We start from the raw sequence: 21013 nt of genomic DNA, 5'->3' as shown, positions 1-21013 counted from the left end.
CCAATATCCTGGCAGGGATGTTTGCTAAGGCTACTGGGGAGAGCTTATTGGGGGGGGGGGGGGGGGGAGAAACCAAATTGAAATGACAGAGGAAAGGGAGGTTGGCTCACAAATAGAGAAAGCTTGGAGACTGAGAGGGAGGATAGGCAGGTGATAGAGAAGGGATGCGCTCAGACCGATGGTTTGAGATGTGTCTCTTTTAATGCGAGTATTATGAATAAAGCGGATGAGCTTAGAGTGTGGATCAGCACTTGGATATATGATGTTGTGGCCATTACAGAGACTTGGATAGTGCAGGGGCAGGAAGGGCTACTTCAAGTGCCAGGATGTTTTAGAAAGAATAGGGAGGGAGGCAAAAAGGATAGAAGAATGCAACGTGAGCATGCAGCGGCCACTCCGGTGATGATGTCTGTTATCTGTCAAGTAGGGTGCCATGCACAATCCTGATTTGATGGAGACAGATGTGAGAGCACGGAGGAACATCTGGAGAAACTTCTGAAATACCTGTTTCGCTGCCACTGCTACTGTGTGGTCCAGAATCTCTGGAGGGAAAGGCCCCGAGTCCGTGGCTTTGCTTGTTGCTCGGCGGCCAGGGCAGGGTCGAAGCGCTCAGGAGAAATGGTGCTCAATGTTGGAGTGCTGGTTGAAGGCTCAAACTTTTCGGACGGACTCAGTCGGCTGAGTGCTTCATCAGCAAGTTTGCGGTGCTGGAGGTTCATGGCAGGGAGAGTTTCTCCCTTCTACCGTCTGCATGAGATGATGGGTTATCAGGACTTTGAGACTTTTTTTTTTACCATGCCTGTGGTCTGCTCTTTATCAAATTACAGTATTGTTTTGCACTGTTGTAACTATATGTTATAATTATGTGGTTTTGTCAGTTTTAGTCTTGGTCTGTTTTGTGTTTCTGTGATATCATACCAGAGGAACATTGTATCATTTCTTAATGCATGCATTTCTAAATGACAATAAACAAGGACTGAGTGTCCTCATAATCTAATCTAAGAGGTGGGGTGTGGCACTGTTGATCAGAGATAGTGTCATGGCAGCAGAAAAGGAGGAAGTCATGGAGGGGTTGTCTGCAGAGTCTCTGTGGGTGGAAGTTAGGAATAGGAAGGAGTCAATAACTCCACTGCATGTTTTTTTTTTTTATATATATATATATATATATATATATATATATATATATATATTATATAGACCACCCAATAGTAACAGGGACATAGAGCAGATAGGGAGCCAGATTCTGGAAAGGAGTAAAAATAACAGGGTTGTTGTGGTGGGAGATTTTAATTTCCCAAATATCGATTGGCATCTCCCTAGAGTGAGGGGTTTAGATGGGGTAGAGTTGTTAGGTGTGTTCAGGAAGGTTTGACACAATATGTAGATAAGCCAACAAGAGGAGAGGCTGTACTTGATCTGGTATTGGGAAATGAACCTGGTCAGGTGTCAGGTCTCAGTGGGAGAGCATTTTGGAGATAGTGATCACAATTCTAACTCCTTTACAATAGTATTGGAGGGGGATAGGAACAGACAAGTTAGGGAAACATTTAATTGGAGTAAGGAGAAATATGAGGCTATCAGCCAGGAACTTGGAAGTAAAAATTGGAAACAGACATTCTCAGGGAAATGTACAGAAGAAATGTGGCATATGTTCAGGGGATATTTGTGTGGGGTTCTGAGTAGGTACATTCCATTGAGATATGGAAAGGATGGTAGGGTACAGGAACTGTTGTGTACAAAGACTTATAAATCTAGACAAGAAGAACAGAAGAGTTTACGAAAGGTTCAAAAAACTGGGTAATGATAGGAATCAAGAAGATTATAAGGCTAGCAGGAAGGAGCTTAAGAATAAAATTAGGAGAGCCAGAAGGGGCCATGAGAAGGCCTTGGCAGACAGGATTAAGGAAAACCCCAAGGCATTCTACAAGTATGTGAGGACCAAGAGGATAAAACGTGAGAGAATAGGACCAATCAAGTGTGACAGTGGAAAAGTATGTATGGAACCAGAGGAAATAGCAGAGGTACTTGATGAATACTTTGCTTCAGTATTCACTATGGAAAAGGATCTTGGCAATTATAGGGATGACTTGCAGTGGACTGAAAAGATTGAGCATGTAGATATTAAGGAAGAGGATGTGCTGGAGCTTTTGGAAAGCACCAAGTTGGATAAGTCACCGAGACCGGATGGGATGTACCCCAGGCTACTGTGGGAGGTGAGGGAGGAGATTGCTGAGCCTCTGGCAATGATCTTTGCATCATCAATGAGGACAGGAGAGGTTCTGGAGGACTGGAGGGTTGTAGATGTAGTTCTCTTATTCAAGAAAGGGAGTAGGGATAGTCCAAAAAATTATAGGCAAGTGAGTCTTACTTCAGTAGTTGGTAAGTTGATGGAGAAGATCCTGAGAGGCAGGATTTATGAACATTTGGAGGCATAATATGATTAGGAATAGTCAGCATGGCTTTGTCAAAGGCAGGTCGTGCATTACGAGTCTGATTGAACTTTGAGGATGTGGCTGAACACATTGATGAAGGTAGAGCCGTAGATTTAGTGTATATGGATATTAGCAAGGCACTTTATAAGGTACCCCATGCAAGGCTGATTGAGAAAGTAAGGAGGCTTGGGAACCAAGGGGACATTGCTTTCTGGATCCAGAACTGGCTTGTCCACAGTTGTAGAGGGGTCATATTCTGCATGGAGGCCAGTGACCAGTGGTGTGCCTCAGGGATCTGTTCTGGGACCCCTATCCTTTGAGATTTTTATAAATGACTTGAATGAGGAATTATTGTAGGGATGGGTTAGTAAATTTGCTAATGACAGGTTGGGGATGTTGTGGACAGTGTGGAGGGCTGTCAGAGGTTACAACGGGACATTGATAGGATGCAAAACTGGGCTGAGAAGTGGCAGATGGAGTTCAATCCAGATAAGTGTGAGGTGTTCATTTTGGTAAGTCAAATATGATGGCAGAGTATAGCATTAATGGTAAGACTCTTGGCAGTGTGGAGGATCAGAGGGATCTCAGAGACTGAGCCCATAGGACACTCAATGATGCTGCGCAGGTTGACTGTGGGGTTAAGAAGGCATATGGTGCATTGGCCTTCATCAATCATGGGATTGAGTTCAAGAGCTGAGAGGTAATGTTGCAGCTATATTGGAACCTGGTCAGACCCCACCTGGAATACTGTGCTCAGTTCTGGTCACCTCACTACAGGAAGGATATGGAAACCATAGAAAGGGTGCAGAAGAGATTTACAAGGATGTTCCCTGGATTGGGGAGCATGCCTCAGGTTGAGTGAACTCAGCCTTTTCTCCTTGGAGTGATGGAGGATGAGAAATGACCTGATAGAGGTATACAAGATAATGAGAGGCATTGATCATGTGGATAGTCAGAAGCTTTTTCCGAGGGCTGAAATGGCTAGCACAAGAGGGTACAGTTTTAAGGTGCTTGGAAGTAGGTACAGAGGAGATTTCAGGGGTAAGTTGTTGTTTTTTTTAAATTAAAAAAAAACACCACAGAGTGGCAAGTGCATGGATTGCGCTTCCAGTGGTGATAGAGACGGAAATGTTAGGGTTTTTTTAAGAGACTCCTGGATGGCTACATGGAGCTTAGAAAAATAAAGGGCTATGGGTAAAGCCTAGGTAGTTCTAAGGTAGGGACATGTTCAGCACAGCTTTGTGGGCTGAAGGGCCTGTATTGTGATGTAGGTTTTCTATGTTTCTATAGAAGAATTTAGAACAGAGAATAAGAACAATATCTTTACAGATTTGTAGCCTGTGAAGTTATTGGCAAAGACAGTAAATAAGTCAACATTGAATATGTCAAACCTTGTATTTTCCTGTGCTCTAATATTACAAGTGTACTATAATTTTTAAATATTCCCAGACCACCTAGGCACATCACTTTCAAATTAATATTTTTACTTCCAAGATATCACTGATAAAATGTAAAACTGAACATGGTGTGGAGGAGTTAAAGATGGGTGTAGTAATGACTTAGCTTGGAGTTGGGCTCAGGAGCATTGGGGAAAGCAGCCAGTGTGAGAAGATAGCATCAATGATAATGTGCAGGGCTGATCACATGATTGATGGTGGAGGTGCAGTAAAATGTGCAGTTGGAAAGCTGGACCTGCATGAGGTAGTCAGTCCAATAATAAATGCAAGTTTCTGCAGATGCTGTAAATCTTCAGTAATGCACAAAACACTGGAGGAACTCAGCGAGTCAGGCAGCATCTATGGAAATGAATAAATTGTCAACATTTTGAGTCACGACCCTTCATTTCTGCTGAGTTCATCCAAAATTTTGTGTTAGTCAATCTGAGTTTGGTTGGTTGCCTTTAGTGAAGTATTAAAAACTGCCTCAACTCTCCAGTAATGGCCTGGAGACCTGTATACATAAAAATGTGCAAGATGTGCACTGTGTATGTGGCAATGACCTAGATCAAGTTTATGGAACTGTGTGCATACAGTGTTCTGGTCATGCTTAAACAGGTTTTAGATAAAATTCAGTTGAGTAGTATGTTCAATCGTTAATTTCTATCATAAACATTCTAGTGAATATGGTTTATAAGTATGCAGAAAAATAGAATTGGAACATTTATCTTGAATCCAGCTTTAATGAGTACAAAACTGAACTGCCACAGCCAAATCACAACCACTACTCTTCATCCTTATTCCTTATCAGATTCCCATCGTCTCAAATTAGCATCTCATCTCCACTCTTCCCTTCCTCACCTGATTCCATTTGCCAATCACCTCTTCCTCCACTGAATCTACCTATCAATTACCTGCTCTTGCCACCCACTCCCCTCCAGTTATCTTTCCTCTACACTTCAAGTTCGGTTGAAGTATTTCGACTTGAAACATTGACTGCCCATTTCTCCCCACAGATGTTGCCAGACTTGTAGAGTTCCTCTGGCAGCTCATTTTTAGCTACAATTGATGAATTCTATACAACTTTTAAAAAAATTATATTGGAGAGGATTCTTAGAAACAGGATTTACAAGCATTTGGAGAAGCATAAATCACCTTTGTGAGGGGCAGATTGTGTCTCATGAGCCTGACAGAATTCTTTGAGGAAGTGACAAAACAGTTAGGGCAGAAGATAGAACATAGATCAGTATGGCACAGGAGTAGGCCATTCAGCCCACAATATGGGGCACAGAGACTTTGGTAAGGCATCTGACAAAGTTCCACACAGTTGGCTCATTCTCAATGTCAGGAGGCTTGGAACCTAGGGACACTTGGATGTGTGGATTCAGAATTGCCTTTGCTACAGAAGACAGAGCATGGTAGTAGATAGAGTGTTCTTTCTTTCAGGTCAGTAACCACTGGTGACCTACATACAACTGTCTGGGGCCCCTGCTCTTTGAGATGTTTTAAATGAAGTGAAAGGGTGGGATAGTAAGTTTGCAGACAACATGAAGGTTGTTAGCATTGTGGATAGTGTAGAAGGTTTTTGTAGGTTCAAAGTTCAAAGCAGATTTATTATCAAAGTACATACATTTGGGACATTTAAGGAACTCTTGGACAGACACATGGATGATAGAAAAATGGAGGGCTAGGGGGGAGAGAAGGTTTAGATTGATCTTAGAGTAGGTTAAAAAGTTAGAGTACCTTTGTGGGTTGATGGGCCTGTATTGTGCTGTAATGTTCTATGTTCCTGGGCCAGGAACAGGCCCTTCAGTTCACAATACCTGTACCAAACACAATGCTGAATTTAAACTAATTCCCTTTATGTGATCCCTATACCTTCATTCACTGCATTCTCTTGTGTCTAACAATCTCTGAAACTTCAGTATCTGTTTCCATCACTCACCTCAGCAGCCCATTCTAGTTACCTTATACTGTGTATAATAACTCTCCTTTAAACTTTCTCCCTCTCAACTTAACTGCATATTTTCTTAACTTAACAAGAAAAAGATATTGACTATCTACCCCAACTATGTGTTAGGTTTCAGTGGGACTCAAGTGCAGACCAATGAATACTTTTCACCAGGATTTACTAGGGAGTACAAAGGCAACAGTCTTTCAAAAACAGAAGGCAGGCACAAATCTGAAATGGCAGGCAGAGGTCTTACCAGGAAAGGCAGTCAGGCAAGGGCAGACAATCCAGAGCATATAGGCAAAGATCAGGTCCAAGAACAGGCAAAGTCCAAAACACTGAATCAGGCAAAATCAGTTGGCAGAAGTTACAATAACAGACTAGAACAACACAGGTCCAAACTGGGACAAACTAGCTGAGAATGCTAGCCAAGGCAGGTTTTAAATGGACAGGGTAATGAGTGAAAATTAGACACAGGTGGGTGCAAATGAGGAGACACGCAGGTAATTGGAGGAAGTCCAAAAAAGGAAAGGGGCTGGGCTGGAACCCACATGGCCAGGTGAAAGAAAACAGAAATTAAAGACTGTCATGATCCAGAGCTACCAGCAGAGGCCCTTCGACCCAATGTTCAGGCCGGATCCTTAACACTATGATTCTCAGAATTTTATAAACTTCCCTGAGGTCTCCCCTCAGCCTCTGACTCTCCAAAGAAAACCATCTAAATTTGTCCAACCTCTCCTTAAAGTTCTTGCCCTCCAATCCAGGCAGCATCCTGGTAAACCTCTTCTACACCCTCTCCAAAGCCTCCACATGCTTCCTCTGACAGGGTAACCAGAAATGCACACAGTGAAGCTGAAAATGAGATAAATATATAATGCCTTTCCCAATCTCAGGACATTCCAATTAATGAATTACATAAGTTTAAAATGTGAGTACAATTGTAAAGCAGAAAATTAATCAACTAAACTTCCTTTGGCAAATAATGCAAACATAAATGCAAGAATGACCATTCACTTTTATTTAGTAATTTTACTTGATATCACTCGATCTTCTGCTCTAATACACATTAATATTACATCACATTTACTGTACGTCCATGCCAGAGGACAACTACAGACTCATTATATTATCTGACAAATACAATGTTTACACGGGCAAATTTTCATTATGAGTGCGGGCAAAAGAAATCCCATTGAGAAAAGTGTCTGCATGAAGAAGAGGACAAGTAGCTCAAATGTTCAATTCTTGTTCTTCCTGAAGTTTTATTTCTCGCATTTAACTATTGAAATTAATAATCCTTTTCACTACAGAAAAGGATCTTGGTGATTGTAGGGATAATTTACAGCGGATTGAAAAGCTTGAGCATATAGACATTAAGAAAGAGGATGTGCTGGAGCTTTTGGAAAGAATCAAGTCGGATAAGTCTCCGGGACCGGATGAGATGTACCCCAGGCTACTGTGGGAAGTGAGGGAGGAGTTGCTGAGCCTCTAGCAATGATCTTTGCATCATCAATGGGGACGGGAGAGGTTCCAGAGGATCGGAGGGTTGTAGATATTGTTCCCTTGTTCAAGAAAGGGAGTAGAGATAGCCCAGAAAATTATAGACCAGTGAGTCTAACTTCGGTAAGTTGATGGAGAAGATCCTGAGAGGATCTTACGAGCCTGGTTGAATTTTTTGAGGATGTGACTAAACACATTGATGAAGGAAGAGCAGTAGATGTAATGTACATGGATTTCAGCAAGGCATTTGATAAGGTACTCCATACAAGGCTTATTGAGAAAGTAAGGAGGCATGGTGATCCAAAGGGACCTTGCTTTGTGGATCCAGAATTGGCTTGCCCACAGAAGGCAAAGAGTGGTTGTAGACAGGTCATATTCTGCATGGAGGTTGGTGACCAGTGGTGAGTCTCAGGGATAGGTTCTGGGACCCCTTCTCTTCGTGAATTTTATAAATGACTTGGATGAGGAAGTGGAGGGATGGTTAGTAAATTTGCTGCTGACACAAAGGTTGGGGGTGTTGTGGATAGTGTGGAGGGCTGTCAGAGGTTACAGCAGGACATTGATAGAATGCAAAAAATGGGCTGAGCAGTGGCAGATGGAGTTCAACCCAGATAAGTGTGATGTGGTTCATTTTGGTAGGTCAGATATGGTGGCAGATTATAGTATTAATGGTAAGACTCTTGGCAGTGTGAAGGATCAGAGGGATCTTGGGGTCCAAGTCTATAGGACACTCAAAGCTGCTGCGCAGGTTGACTCTGTGGTTAAGGGGGCATACAGTGCATTGGCCTTCATCAACCATGGGATTGAGTTTCAAAGCCGAGAGGTAATGTTGCAGCTATATAGGACCCTGGTCAGACCCCACTTGGAGTACTGTGCTCAGTTCTGGTCGCCTCACTACAGGAAGGAGGTGGAAACTATAGAAAGGGTGCAGAGGAGATTTACAAGGATGTTGCCTGGATTGGGGAGTATGCCTTACAAGAATAGGTTGAGTGAATTTGGCCTTTTCTCCTCGGAGTGATGGAGGATGAGAAGTGATCTGATAGAGGTGTACAAGATGATGAGAGGCATTGATTGTGTGGGTAGTCAGAGGCTTTTTCCAGGGCTGAAATGGTTGCCACAAGAGGACACAGGTTTAAGGTGCTTGGAAGTAGGTACAGAGGAGATGTCAGGGCTAAGTTTTTTACGCAGAGAGTGGTGAGTGCGTGGAATGGGCTGCCAGCGACAGTGGTGGGGGTGGATACGATAGGGTCTTTTAAGAGACTCCTGGATCGGTGCATGGAGCTTAGAAAAATAGGGGGCTATGTGTAACCCTAGGTAATTTCTAAAGTAAATACATGTTTGGCACAGCATTGCAGGCCGAAGGGCCTGTATTGTGCTGTAGTTTGTCTATGCTTTTATGTTTCAATTAATAATAAAAAAGATTTGGAATGGTCATTTTATTTGCTGAAAACAAACCACCACTGAGACATTCTGAATAATTGCAGTAAACGGTGGAGGTAAAGATGTTGTCTCTGAGAAGATATCCATCAAGCCAGTTCCAAACCCTGTTGTGTCTCATGTAATGTCGACGTTTCTCAATTGTGAAAGAAAGTATAAGAAAATTGTATCATTCAAACTGTTTCTTTTCAAGCCCGAGAAATTCCAATGCATTTTTTGCGAGAAGCTTATCCTGTAAATGAAACAATTCTAAGATGAATATATGAAAGAATTTCAGCATTGTAAATACAGAGATGGTACACTTTTTTCTTAACAGTATACATTTTTCTTGACGCATACCTGGACTCCATTCAATCCCCATTACGCATACCTTGGCCCTTTTCTGTTGTGTATTTAATATTTCAGTAATATTATAAATATATTGTTTGATTAAGCATTCTTTGTTGTTTACATAATGTATGGCTGGTTGTCTGTATTGATGGCATACGTCATTGTGCCACATGATACGTGCATGCCTCGCTTACAATAAAAACAAAGTTAGACTTTTCCTTTCACTTAGTTGAATGTTTTTGAGTTACAAAACATAATTCATTCTACCCCCTTTCTACATATTTTGACTCCATTCTATCCCCTTTGCTTCAGCCCCTTCACACCTACATCCACGACACTTGTCATGCTCTTGATCTCCTCGAGAACTTTCAATTGCCTGGCCTTGACCTGCTTATCTTCACTATGGATGTACAGTCCCTGTACACTTCTACCCCCCATCAGGAAAACCTAGAAGCTCCCTGCTTCTTTCTTAATAAAAGAACCAACCAACTTCTCTCCACCACCACCCTCTGTCTGGCTGGACTGGCTCTCACCCTCAACAATTTCTCCTATGGCTTCATCCACTTTCTCTAAACTGAGGGGTTGCTGTGGACACCCACACTGGTGCTTGCCATGCCTACCTTTTTGTTGGCTCGGTGCAACAGTCCATGTTTCAAGAACCCCTGGTAAAGATTCCCAACTCTTCCTGCGTGATATTGATAACTACATTGGTGCTGCTTCAATTTAATCAACTTGGCCACCAACATCCACCCTGCCCTTAAGTTCATGGTCTATTTCTGACATCTCCCTCCCCTTTCTTGATATCTCCATCTCTGGAGACAAACTGTCTATTGATATCTTTTATAAACTTACCTATTCCCATGGCTATCTTGACCATATCTCTTTCCACCCTGTCTCCTGTAAAAATGGCATTCCCTTTTCTCAGTTCCTTTGTTTCTACTGCATCTATTCCCAAGATGAAGCTTTCCTTTCCAGGACATCAGAGATTCCTCTTTCTTCAAAGAAAGGGGTTTTCCTTTCTCCACCATTGATGCCTCTCTCACTCACATCTCCTCTATTTCCCGGACATCCGTGCTTAACCAATGCTCCCTTGTCCTTACTCACCACCTCATAAGCCTCTACATACAACACATCACTCTCTGCAACTTCAGCCATTTTCAGCAGGATCCTATCACCAAACACATCTTTACCTAGTCCCATTCTCTGCTTTCCACAGAGATAATTTCTTCCATAATTCCCCTACTCATTTGTCTCTCCTCACTAATCTCCCTCCTGGTATGTTCCTCTTCAAGTGAAAGAAATCTGCACCTCTATTCAGGGCCGCAAGGTCAGGTAGCACTTCACCTGCAAATCTGTTGAGGGCTCCACAGGGGACTGTCTTGTCTCCCTTTCTCTTCACCATTTACACCTCAGACTTCAACTACTGCACAGAGTCTTGTCATCTTCAGAAGTTTTCTGATGACTCTGTCATAGTTGGATGCATCAGCAAGGGAGATGAGGCTGAGTACAGGGCTATGGTAGGAAACTTTGTCACATGGTGTGAGCAGAATTATCTGCAGCTTAATGTGAAAAAGACTAAGGAGCTGGTGGTAGACCTGAGGAGAGCTAAGGTACGTGTGACCCCTCTTTCCATCCAGGGGGTCAGTGTGGACATGGTGGAGGATTACAAATACCTGGGGATACGAATTGACAATAAACTGGACTGGTCAAAGAACACTGAGGCTGTCCCGGTGAGGAAGATAAAGAATGGTAGGGTGAAGGAACCATGGGTGACAAGTGAGGTGGAAAATCTAGTCAGGAGGAAGAAGGCAGCATACATGAGGTTTAGGAAGCAAGGATCAGATGGGTCTATTGAGGAATATAGGGAAGCAAAAAAGGAGCTTAAGAAGGGGCTGAGAAGAGCAAAAAGGGTGCATGAGAAGGCATTGGCGAGTAGGGTAAAGGAAAACCCCAAGGCGTTCTTCAATTATGTGAAGAAAAAAAGGATGACAGGAGTGAAGGTAGGACCGATTAGAGATAAAGGTGGGAAGATGTGCCTGGAGGCTGTGGAAGTGAGCGAGGTCCTCAATGAATACCTCTCTTCGGTATTCACCAATGAGAGGGAACTTGATGATGGTGAGGACAATATGAGTGAGGTTGATGTTCTGGAGCATGTTGATATTAAGGGAGAGGAGGTGTTGGAGTTGTTAAAATACATTAGGACAGATAAGTCCCCGGGTCCTGACGGAATATTCCCCAGGCTGCTCCACGAGGCGAGGGAAGAGATTGCTGAGCCTCTGGCTAGGATCTTTATGTCCTTGTTGTCCACATGAATGGTACCGGAGGATTGGAGGGAGGCGAATGTTGTTCCCTTGTTCAAAAAAGGTAGTAGGGATAGTCCGGGTAATTATTTACCATTGAACCTTACGTCTGTGGTGGGAAAGCTGTTGGAAGACATTCTTAGAGATAGGATCTATAGGCATTTAGAGAATCATGGTCTGATCAGGGAAAGTCAGCATGGCTTTGTGAAGGGCAGATCATGTCTAACAAGCCTGATAGAGTTCTTTGAGGAGGTGACCAGGCATATAGATGAGGGTAGTGCAGTGGATGTGATCTATATGGATTTTAGTAAGGCATTTGACAAGGTTCCACACGGTAGGCTTATTCAGAAAGTTAGAAGGCATGGGATCCAGGGAAGTTTGGCCAGGTGGATTCAGAATTGGCTTGCCTGCAGAAGGCAGAGGGTGGTGGTGGAGGGAGTACATTCAGATTGGAGGATTGTGACTAGTGGTGTCCCACAAGGATCTGTTCTGGGACTTCTACTTTTCGTGATTTTTATTAACGAGCTGGATGTGGGGGTAGAAGGGTGGGTTGGCAAGTTTGCAGACGACACAAAGGTTGGTGATGTTGTAGATAGTGTAGAGGATTGTCAAAGATTGCAGAGAGACATTGATAGGATGCAGAAGTGGGCTGAGAAGTGGCAGATGGAGTTCAACCCGTAGAAGTGTGAGGCGGCACACTTTGGAAGGACAAACTCCAAGGCAGAGTACAAAGTAAATGGCAGGATACTTGGTAGTGTGGAGGAGCAGAAGGATCTTGGGGTACATGTCCACAGATCCCTGAAAGTTGCCTCACAGGTGGATAGGGTAGTTAAGAAAGCTTATGGGGTGTTAGCTTTCATAAGTTGAGGGATAGAGTTTAAGAGTCGCGATGTAATGATGGTTAGGCCACACTTGGAGTACTGTGTCCAGTTCTGGTCGCCTCACTATAGGAAGGATGCGGAAGCATTGGAAAGGGTACAGAGGAGATTTACCAGGATGTTGCCTGGTTTAGAAAGTATGCATTATGATCAGAGATTAAGGGAGCTAGGGCTTTACTCTTTGGAGAGAAGGAGGATGAGGGGAGACATGATAGAGGTGTACAAGATAATAAGAGGAATAGATAGAGTGGATAGCCAGCGCCTGTTCCGCAGGGCACCACTGCTCAATACAAGAGGACATGGCTTTAAGGTAAGGGGTGGGAAGTTCAAGGGGGATATTAGAGGAAGGTTTTTTACTCAGAGAGTGGTTGGTGCGTGGAATGCACTGCCTGAGTCAGTGGTGGAGGCAGATACACTAGTGAAATTTAAGAGACTACTAGACAGGTATATGGAGGAATCTAAGGTGGGGGCTTATATGGGAGGCAGGGTTTGAGGTTCGGCACAACACTGTGGGCCGAAGGGCCTGTACTGTGCTGTACTATTCTATGTTCTATGTACAAGAAGGGTCAGAGCCGTCTCTATTTCCTGAGGAGACTGAGGTCCTTTAACGTCTGTTGGACGATGTTCTACGAGTCTGTGGTGGCCAGTGCGATCATGTTTGCTGTTGTGTGCTGGGGCAGCAGGCTGAGGGTAGCAGACACCAACGGAATCAGCAAACTCATTTGTAAGGCCAGTGATGTTGTGGGGATGGAACTGGACTCTCTGACGGTGGTGTCTGAAAAGAGGATGCTGTCCAAGCTGCATGCCATCTTGGTCAATGTGTCTCATCCACTACATAATGGACTGGTTGGGCACAGGAGTACATTCAGCCAGAGACTCATTCCACCGAGATGCAACACAGAGCATCATAGGAAGTCATTCCTGCCTGTGGCCATCAAACTTTACAACTCCTCCCTGAGCCAATAGGCTGGTCCTGGACTTATTTCCTGGCATAATTTACATATTACTATTTATTTATTTATGGTTTTATTACTATTTAATTATTTATGGTGCAACTGTAGCGAAAACCAATTTCCCCCGGGATCAATAAAGTATGAGTATGACTATGACTATCTATTGTATCTGGTGCTCCTGATGAAACCTCCTCAACATTGGTGAGACCTGACGTAAATCAGGAGACTGCTTTATCAAGAACCTTTTATCCTTCTGCCAAAAGCAGCATTTTCCAGAGGCCAACCGTTTTACTTTGCATTTTAATCTTATATCTAAAAGATTTGTGTGTTCAGAACTCTCTTTGTCAAAAAATAATGGAAGCTGTCTTTAAATATTTTAACGTCAGAAATATTAGATTTCTGATAAGCAAGCTTATCAAGGATGGGTGGAATTGCTGAGGTGTGGTGACAATCAGATCAGCCATGATTTTATTCAGTCACTGTGGTTGCATTTCTAAATTGTTAAATTTAAAAATGGCATTCAATTTTTAAAATTCCAAATTAACGGCTTTGATACCACATGCCCATCTATTCTAATTTATTGGATATTTGAGGTAAATTAGCTGCAGATCAAATCTAAGTGTGTCTTTCAACACACATCAAAGTTGCTGATGAACACAACAGGCCAGGGCAGCATCTCTAGGAAGAGGTACAATCGACGTTTCCGGCCGAGACCCTTCGTATGTGTCTTTATTAAATTTCCTCATGGATGGACTGAAGCTAAATTTTGGCTGCACTCCAAAATCCAATTATTTTGTCACTTCCATCAGCAGCATATCATTCTTGGTGAGTACTTTTTCCTCTATGCATTTGAGAGCTTGAATTGACAGTATGGGTATGGTAAGATGCACACTGGAAATCTTTGTAACATTTCGGACTGTTTGTAAGCTCAATATGTAGCAGGAATGCAAAATCAGTAGATTTTCCTAAGTATTAATTACTGTTTCTTCATTGTAATTTTCAAAAGTTTTATGTCTTTAGCTTAGATACCACTCCCCCCTCAGTTAAATTGTGGTAAATTGTAATCCATTTCCATCTGAGCACACAATATAATCTGGCACTTGAGTGCAATACAGCAAGTGTGTTACACCATTGTCTAGGAATTCATCCTGACTTAGTTGGTCATAATAAGTGCACTACATTGTTCAGTTTATCAATGGAAAGACTGGACAGTTTGTATCCATTGGAATTGAGGTTCTTCAGAGACACAATCATATGTATGATAAATCTGTACAGTATGTTTAAAACAATGTATAAGAAGTTAATTTCAAGACATTTATCTTGACTGACACTGACTGTCATGTTTTGTGAGAATTTTGAAAATAGCCATACTTGAATTGTGATGGAGAGTGATTTTAAAATCTTTTTTAAACAATTATTTAAATTGTATTTGTGATAACTCCTTATGTTCAAAATTAATTTGGATTTAGATTCCTAAAAAGACCTGAAATATTAAGTAATTATTTGTAAAACATTTTGATTTCTGCCTAAAAATTGTGAAAACATGTTTTTATAAATTAAGGGAAAGTAGTTGGCTTCTAAAAGGAGTGCAGCAGGTGTGTTCTGGGCTGTGAACTCAGCAATGATTTGCCCTGCTGTGTGATGAGCTGAGGCTGAGGTTATGGCTCTGCTCCAACTGCTCTGGGCTTCTGGTCTATGTACTTACTTTCATTCTGAATGTTGTTGCTTGCTTTCATTGTTTGCATGATTTATATCTTTTTTTTCTCTCTCTCTGCACATCGGACGTTGGTCTTTTTAAAAATTGGGTTCTTTTGTCTTTCTTGTTTAGCGGCTGCCTGTAAGCAGACGAATCTCAAGGTTGTATAATTTAAATGCAATTTGATAATAAATGTACTTTGAACTTTGAAATGACTTGGGCTTCCATTGTGCTCCAGCATCAGTGTTCTCCAGACCAGGTGAATGGATGCAATGGGACTTGTAAGGTCCGAGAGGCCACTCCTAAAACTAACGTGAGGGGAGGATCTTCTGGAATGGATGAAATAGTGAGTGCAGCAGGGATGCATGATCTTCTGGAATGGATTGAATAGTCAACAACGACATTGTAAAGGCAAATAAAATGTGCAGGGATAACAGACAGAAACACGGGAAATTGTCAAGCTGCCCATTTCTTTTTCTTTTTCATTGATCTGATTGGCCTGTTTTTCCTTTATAGTTAGCATGGACTAAGCCTCATTGATGCTGACATGCAATATTTGTGCTAATGCATGTAAATTAAACATTAAAAATGTGGATCTCAATGACAATCTTACTTTGAGTTCATTATCGAATTCTTCCATAGATTCAATAAGATTTCCAGGATTTTGTTCACCCAGTGGGAATGGATAGTCTGTTCCCAGCATCACCTTATCCTGAACAAGGTAACATTTATTGAAATTAGTTAAGACATTTTCACACATTGTTATTTGTTACGCTGTGTAAGATGAACCTTCAGTAAAAGATTCACATTGAGTGACAAAATTTAGTGAGTATATTGAGGGTATTCTACTCACTTTTCCTATCACATCGACCAACAGCTTTAGTGCAAGTGGGTCATGCACTAATGCATCTGTGTAAAACCGGCCCAGGTATTTCCGAGGATTTATCTTGTTCTCTCTGGCACATAGATCAGGACGGACGTTAAACCCATGTTCAATCCTGCCAATAGTATAAGGGAAGGCACCACCTAAAGACAAAGAATATTACTTTAAATATGACAAATCTGCAGATGCTGCGAGTCCAAAGCAACACACGCAAAAGGCTGGAGGAACTCAGCAGCTCAGGTAGCAGGCCTTGGTTTGGGCCAAGGCTCTTCTTCAGGACTGGAAAGGAAGGGGGAAGGGGGAAATAATATATTTTTATTCATTTCTGTAAAGTATCAATATTAAAGTGCTCTGGTACTTTCAGAATGTAAAATAATATAGATTAGGAAACCTTCATGAAAAACGTTTTTAATTCATGACATATTATACTTTAGTGTAATGAATTGAATTTACTTAAATCTTACATCCATCTCACAACGTGAGGGTGTAAAAATCTTTGCCTGATGACTCCGTTGCAATGTACAGACATGTGAATTTGTAAGTCTCATGGCTTGTAGAAAGAAGCTGTCCCGTAGCCTGTCGGTCCTGGCTTTACTGCGGCGGTACCGTTTGCCAGATGGAAGCAGCTGAAACAGTTTATGGTTGGGGTGACTGGTGTCCCCGGTGATCTTCCAGGCCTTGTTTATGCACCTGCTGATGTAAATGTCCTCAATAGAGGGAAGGTCACATCCACAGATGTGCTGGGCTGTCTATACCACTCTCTGCAGTGCCCAGCAATCAAGGTTGGTGCAGTTCCCGTACCAGGCAGTGATACAGCCAGTCAACGTGCTCTCAATGGTGCCCCTGTAGAAGGTCTTGAGGATTTGGGGGCTCATGTCGAACTTGTTCAGTCGCCTGAGGGGGACGAGACACTGTTGTGCTTTTTTTGCTCACAGCCGGTGTGTACAATCCAGGTGAGCTCTTCGGTGATGTGTATACCGAGGAACTTGAAACTGCTCACCCTCTCCAACTGCAGTCCCATTGATGTTGATGGTTAAATTACTGGACAAGCAGTCAGACTTCCAGAGCATTGCCCCAGAGACAACAACATGGCAACTGGGGAATTGAAATTCAAGTATTAAATAAATCAGGAATTTAAAGAAAAGCCATTCTTGTCAAAGGTAACCGTGAAAATATGGAAACTCTGTTCGGTTCACTAATGTCCTTTGGGGAAGGAAGTCTAACATCATGAGTCAGTCTGCCTTACGTGTGACCCTAGAGAGAGTTAAGAATGATCAGTTTGTGGTTTAAAGCAGGGGTTCCCAACCTGGGGTTCATGGACCCCTCAGTTAATGGCATAAAAAAGCTTGGGAACCCCCACTCTAAACCACAAACTGATCATTCTTAACTGCCTGCTGGGTTTAAGGTTTTGACTTTTATGGAAACACATTATCGTATGTAGCATAGGAGACTGAGGGGGTGATCTTTTAGACGTGTATAAAATCATGAGTGACATGGATATGATGGGTGATCAGTCAAGCCAGGGGAATCTAAAACTGGACAATGCAGTTTAAGGTGAGAAGGGAAATACTTAAAAAGAGACCTGAGGGCAATTTTTTCCTCACAGAGGGTGCTGGACTTGCAATGAGGTGCCAGAGGAAATTGTAGAGGCAGGTACAGTTACAATGTTTAAACAAAATATTTGGGCAGGTACATGGATAGAAAATGTGAGCTAAATGCAGACAAATGGGACATCTTGATCAGCATCACTGAGTTGGGTTAAAGGATCTGTTTCTGTGATTCATATGAAGAATTGAATGGCTTGCAAAGACTTCACTGATAGCAATTACGGAAATGTTGAAAAAATATTATGTATTGGTAAGAACAGTTGAAAATACTTTTTTTTAGTTTGGCCTCAACTTCTTCATGCAATTTTTAACTGGCTTGAAAGTTTTAGACCCACCAAAGGATGATTAGGAAATTCAGCTATGAGTACCAGTTTAGCTTGTCACTCATTGCATAGATGTTCCCTCGATATAAGAGAGATTCATTCACCATTGGCCCTTTGTAGGAAATATCTTGAAGCTATGAGCTAGTTTTGTAAATCCAAGTGGGACTAAGCTGCTTGACATGGCATGTCAAAAAATCTACAGGCTTACTGGCCATAACTTTCCTTTAATTTCCTTTCACAGACAGGAAACTTGGCAGTGTTCCTGCTCTTTCCAAGATGTACACCAGATGTAATGCCTGTAATGTTAATAGTGCACATTTAGGGTTATTTGGATCATATATAACATGCCATTCCACTATTGTTATGCTCTATGGAACACCATCTCACAGAAATTATGAATTCCTAGTGTTATCCATGATTATTGGTGCAAACATCGAGTGAGACACACAAAATGCTGGAGGAACTCAGCAGGCCAGGCAGCGTCTATGGAAAAAAAGTCGACGTTTCGTGCCGAAGCTCATTTGAGTTATGGACATCTATGTCGGGGGAAATGCTGTACAATTTTCCAAGTGAACACCTTATGCCTAGGTGAAGACTACAACATATCTATTAAATTGCCTATAGGTTCAACCTGTTGTTATGTCACAGGCACATTCAATCTTAATATAACGATGTTTTGGTTTGCCTCTTTCTTGAAAGGACAGTCATTCTGGGGCTAAAATCTGGAGTGACTTTGAAACAAGAGAACACAAGGAATAAGAACTTGTATAAGCCTTTCAGCCCCTTAAACCTGCTCTACAGCGAATTAACATCAAAGCTAATGTAATTCTGGCCTCGGCTCCATTTTCCTGGTTTTCTCCACAACTCTAGAATCGAAAACTCTGTCATTTTGAGCCCTGACTGTGTTCTGTGACATCTCCCATTGTTCTGAGATAAATGCCGTGAGCTTGTTCTCCTAGTGGAGGAATCTTGAAGCAGGGAGCACAGCTTGAAAATAACGAGCAATCTTATTAATATGGAAATGCGGGAGGGGGATTATTTTCTCCCAGAGGATCTTTGAAATTCTTGCCTGTTTTGACAAAAACATCTCCCATTTTTTAAGCTTCAGTGTACCTGGGTATATGAAACTTCCATATCTAAGGATTCTCATTCCTGACAAAGATTCAGTCAGTATTCATTGCATTAGATTGACAGTATGTTTGTAATGGAAAGCAAGTAGCAAAGCTTTTTAATAATTTATGATATCATTACCTTTATATGTATACTATTAACTAATAGACGTTCAGGGATTCTGGCTATCCTGCTGCACTATCAGATCTAAAGGAGATGGCCAGCCCGGGCATTGATCTAACCCATGTCCTGAGCAATAAAATATGGTGACATTTAACTAGTTAGGGGACAGAGGTTACAGGTACCATTTCATGTTCCTCCCTATTACTTACGTGTGCAAGGGACCAACAATGGAGTGCTTGGTTTTTATAGCAGGTGGGACCTGCTGGGACTTTCTGCACAGCTTGAATTCACAGCAACAGTTATTTGTGGATTTGTTGATTTTAGAAACAACTGGTGTCTGTCAGGATTTTCTGCAGCACTGGTGACCACAGGAACAATTACATAGAGTCAAAGAGCACTACAACACAGTAAATGGCCCTTTGGTCCATCTAGTCAGTTGTGAACTGTTATCTGCATTTGGACCATTACCTTCCATATCTCCCCAGTCCATGTACTTATACAGCCTTCCTTAACCATTGAATTGATTCTGTTACTTACATCCTCCACATACATGAGGAGTAAAAATCTTTACATTACATCTCCCTCTAAATGTACAATATGCAATTTATAGTGATTTGTAATAGATAGTATGTACAACAGGACAGTCATTATAACATAGCAATACAATTGTATCAGCATGAATTAATCAGTCTGATGGCCTGGTGGAAGAAGCTGTCCCGGAGCCTGTTGGTCCTGGCTTTTATGCTGCAGTACCACTTCCCGGATGGTAGCAGCTGGAACAGTTTGTGGTTGGGGTGACTCAGGTCTCCAATGATCTTTGGGCCCTTTTTACACACCTGTCTCTGTAAATTTCCTGAACAGTGGGAAGTTCAGAACTACATGCACTGGGCTGTCTGCAGCACCCTCTGCAGAGTCCTGCGATTGAGGGAGGTGCAGTTCCCATACCAGGCAGTGATGCAGCCAGTCAGGATGCTCTCAATTGTGCCCCTATAGAAAGTTCTTAGGATTTGGGGGCCCATACCAAACTTCTTCAACTGTCTGAGGAGAAAGAGGTGCTGTTGTGCCTTTTTCACCACACAGCTGGTATGTATAGACCACGTGAGATCCTCGGTGATGTATATACCAAGGAACTTAAAGCTGTTCACCTTCTCATCCCCAGATGTATAGATATCAACCAAACCTGCAACCACCACTTCCATTGGCAGCTTATTGGACACTCACAACCTCACGGTTCCCTTTAAATAGTTCAGCTTTCACCATCAACCTATAACCTCTGGTTCTAGCTTCACACATTAGTGGAAAAAGCCTGTTTGCATTTACCCTAAATAAACCCCTCATAATTATGTGTTGTTGTTGTTGTTCGTCCATCATACGTCGATGAAGACCTCGACACCATTATGATGGTGTCGAGACTAGCGCGTGACTTGGATTTAAGTGAGGGAGAGTTGCGCAGTGTCAGCCTCACTCTCTGTTCCCAATTCCCATCTGGATCCAGTGACAAGGCAGAGTCTAGATGGCTGGAGATGGGACTAGGCGCAGTGGATGACCAGGACGTCTTCTGTGTCTTGTCCTGCTCTACACTTTCCACGACGCTTGCAGAGACCGCCTTCTTGACCGTTGGACCTTCCATTGGTCTCGTCCGCTCAATCCGCCGGAGTCTGTCTTCACATGCTGGGATAGACAACTCCCTATCTCACCGAGGGTTTGAGACCCGTCGGCTACCCTGACCTGGTTTAGCCGGCTTGTCGAAGCCATTGCCCGGGGTGTGGCCGCTGTCGCAAGCAAACAGCTACGGGGAGCCACAGGTGAGAGCTGAGTGCCAAGTGGGGACCTAAGGTGGACTAACCGCCTTGAAAAGGACGCGACATGTTCCCCCACCAGAGGCGCTACCCCTCCCTGACACCCCATACACCAAATCTCCTCTCATTCTCCTAAACTCAGGGAATAAAATCTTAATCTTTTCATCCTTTCCCTATAAATCAGGCCATCAAGTCCTGGCAATATCCTTGCACATTTTCTCCGCACTCTTTCAATCTTATTTACATCTTTCTTGT

General features: G+C 42.5%; 1 protein-coding gene and 1 long non-coding RNA gene across 5 annotated transcripts in view; one reads left to right on the top strand and one right to left on the bottom strand.

Annotated features, from left to right (window-relative positions):
• LOC140199687 (uncharacterized) overlaps positions 1 to 9262 on the top strand; it is a 53061-nt gene extending 43799 nt beyond the window's left edge. For 2 of the 4 annotated variants that reach the window (XR_011886466.1, XR_011886467.1), the window contains one exon: positions 428 to 9262. This is a non-coding gene — a long non-coding RNA (uncharacterized lncRNA). The remainder of the gene's footprint in view (positions 1 to 427) is intronic. The other 2 variants (XR_011886468.1, XR_011886465.1) reach the window with 1 other exon arrangement.
• Positions 8868 to 21013, bottom strand: part of acmsd (aminocarboxymuconate semialdehyde decarboxylase) — an 83342-nt gene continuing 71196 nt past the window's right edge. The window contains exons 8-10 of the mRNA XM_072262167.1: positions 15767 to 15939; positions 15527 to 15625; positions 8868 to 8988 (exon numbers count right to left, since the gene is read on the bottom strand). Coding sequence (XP_072118268.1) covers positions 8926 to 8988; positions 15527 to 15625; positions 15767 to 15939 — 335 coding nt within the window. The 3' untranslated portion in view covers positions 8868 to 8925. The remainder of the gene's footprint in view (positions 8989 to 15526; positions 15626 to 15766; positions 15940 to 21013) is intronic.

This window comes from Mobula birostris, chromosome 6, assembly GCF_030028105.1.
Source record: "Mobula birostris isolate sMobBir1 chromosome 6, sMobBir1.hap1, whole genome shotgun sequence".
NCBI lineage: Eukaryota > Metazoa > Chordata > Chondrichthyes > Myliobatiformes > Myliobatidae > Mobula > Mobula birostris.
Note: the sequence above shows the minus strand (reverse complement) of the source record. Positions and strands in the feature narration are given on the sequence as shown.